The sequence below is a fragment of the Thamnophis elegans genome, chromosome 17 (assembly GCF_009769535.1).
Source record: "Thamnophis elegans isolate rThaEle1 chromosome 17, rThaEle1.pri, whole genome shotgun sequence".
Taxonomy (NCBI): domain Eukaryota; kingdom Metazoa; phylum Chordata; class Lepidosauria; order Squamata; family Colubridae; genus Thamnophis; species Thamnophis elegans.
In genome coordinates, this window is record NC_045557.1 from 7440530 (window position 1) to 7443133 (window position 2604).

Below are 2604 nucleotides of genomic sequence, written 5' to 3' on the forward strand. Positions count from 1 at the left end.
CATGCTCTAATGCTAAGGAGTTACACATTCTACATTAATTTTCAAGCTTTAAGTGTCAATGTATCAAGCCCGATTACATAGTTTCGTAGCAAAGCACAGGTCTCCAGCTAGTATAAATATACATACATAGATCTCTTCCCCACTTGTTGTTCTTCAAACCTGGTCATGCCGGTGGAGGTGATAGACCTTTTAATTCAAATAATTGGCCTTTTGTGCTATAACTCTGAATTGTCAATTCGACCTTCGTACTGTCCACCTCATCACCAGCCTTAAGTTTAAACTTCACTGCATATTTCATTGTGGATCACTAAATCTGAAGCCCGTTCCAAGAGATTCAAGGTCTGAGGAGGCTCTTCAGGTGAATTCTCCTCTTTATTGCCCTTAGGATTTCTTTGTTTCGAAGGCTATAAATTATAGGATTGACTAATGGAGTCAGGACGGCGTAGATCACCGCAAAGGCTCTGTCGTACTCTAAGGAGTAGCTCGTCTTCAGTCTCACGTACATGAAAATGATGCTTCCAAAAAAAAGGAGGACTACTGTCAGGTGTGAGGCACAGGTTGAGAAAGCCTTCTCGCGGCTCTCAGCGGTCTGGATCTTCAAGACCGTTTGGATGATCTTGGCATAGGAGACCATGATGAACGAGAAAGTCACCAGAATGATGAAAGCGTTGACCGCAAAGTCAACCAGCACGTTGATTGAGGTGTCCGTACAGGCCAAGCTGAGCAGTGGCGGGAAGTCACAGAAGATATGTTTGATCTGGTTGGGGCCACAAAAGGGCAACTTGGAGACCAGGATGACTTCCGTGATGGGGCACATGAAGCCACAGACCCAGCAGCTGGCGGCCATCTGCGTGCACGTCTTGGTTGTCATCACTGAAGGGTATCTCAGGGGCTTACAAATGGCGAGATACCTGTCATAGGCCATGGCGGTGAGCAAGTAGCATTCGGTGGCTCCAAGGGAGTGGAAAAAGTAGGTTTGAAGGAGGCACCCCGTGAAGGATATGCTTTTCCTTTCACTAACCAGGTTAGCCAGCATCTTAGGAATGGTGGTTGCTGTGTACCAAATCTCCAAGAAGGAAAGGATGCTGATGAAAAAGTACATGGGAGTACGGAGCCGGCAATCTGTATGGATGATCGTGAAAACCAACAGATTGCCAAAGATAGTGAAGAAGTAGACGATGAGGAGCAAAACGAAAAAGAGACTTTGGAGGTGCTGAAGATGTGGGAATCCCACAATGATGAATTCAACAACTTTGGTGTGGTTGTAGCCTTCCATGTTTCCCGTGGCTCCCTCTGTGTAGTGATACCACGTTTCCCCGAAAATAAGACTGGGTCTTATATTTTTTTTTCCTCCAAAAGATGCACCAGGGTTTATTTTCTGGTTCGGTCTTATTTTGGGGGGAAACACGGTACTAATTGCGTCCATCTGGCTGATGATCTTAACTGGGTCTTATTTGGGGGGGGTAGGGGCTTATATTACGAGCATCCTGAAAAATCATGCAAGGGTTTATTTTTCCGGTTGGGTCTTATTTACGGGGAAACGGGATTACAGGGGCAACTAAGCCAAAAAAAGCAGGGCTATAGACAAGTTATTTCGAGAGTGGCAAAAACGCAGAAGGATTTTTGCTGGGCTTCCAAACTAAGCTAGTTTTGACCATTGGGACAATCAGAGAAGAACCTTAGGACCAACACGGAGTTCTTCATTTCGAGGAGCGTCCTTCCAAAACTCAGCAAAGTTAGCTTGTCAATTTATTTTTTTAAAAGAAATGTCGATTAATATGCACAAGAGAGCAAGATTGATAAATCTAACTGACCTAACTGACTTCAAAAAGTATCTTACTACACCTTTGTACGGCAAACAAAAAAAATCAAAGGATTTCCCCAACATGTTTGGGAGAAGCAACAAGCTACAGCCATGGAAATACCCAAACTCCACTGCACTATGATTGCCAAGATGTTTTAAAAACGACCAGCATTCTTGCTATTTATTGGCGTTAAAGCCAAGATAGGTAGAATGTACACTTGTAAAATTTGCTTTTTCCCCCACCCTCTCTCTCAAGCTTCAGTATAAAAGATGTTCATTCAGAATGGAACCATTTCCTATGTAGGAATTTTGGGGAAGAGAACCGGAAGAACTCACAATGTTTGCACACTGATATCCATTCTTAGGGACTCAGTGGCTAAGATGCTGAGCTTGTTGATCAGAAAGATCAGCAGTTCGGCGGTTCGAATCCCTAGCGCCGCATAACAGAGTGGGGTCCCGTTATTCGTTCCAGCTTCAGCCAACCTAGCAGTTCGAAAGCACATAACAAAATGCAAGTAGAAAAATAAGGGACCACCTTTGGTGGGAAGGGAGCAGCGTTCCGTGCGCCTTTGGCGTTGAGTCATGCCAGCCACATGACCACGGAGACGTCTTTGGACAGCGCTGGCTCTTTGGCTTTGAAACGGAGATGAGCACTGCCCCCTAGAGTCGGGAACGACTAGCACATACGTGCAAGGGAAACCTATCCCTTACTTTTACCTTTATCCCTTCTTAATTCAGTTTCTGCAATATATTTGGAGGGCTGGGGGGGTCCATAAACCTTTGCTGATCTGCGGTAATGC

At 44.9% G+C, this 2604-nt stretch overlaps 1 protein-coding gene across 1 annotated transcript; it reads right to left on the bottom strand.

The window, feature by feature from the left end:
* Positions 1-334: 334 nt before the first annotated feature.
* On the bottom strand, positions 335-1276 carry LOC116520147 (olfactory receptor 6N2-like). Its single transcript, XM_032234298.1, has one exon. It carries the CDS (start codon positions 1274-1276, stop codon positions 335-337), a length of 942 nt encoding a protein of 313 aa, XP_032090189.1.
* Between the last annotated feature and the right edge of the window lie 1328 nt (positions 1277-2604).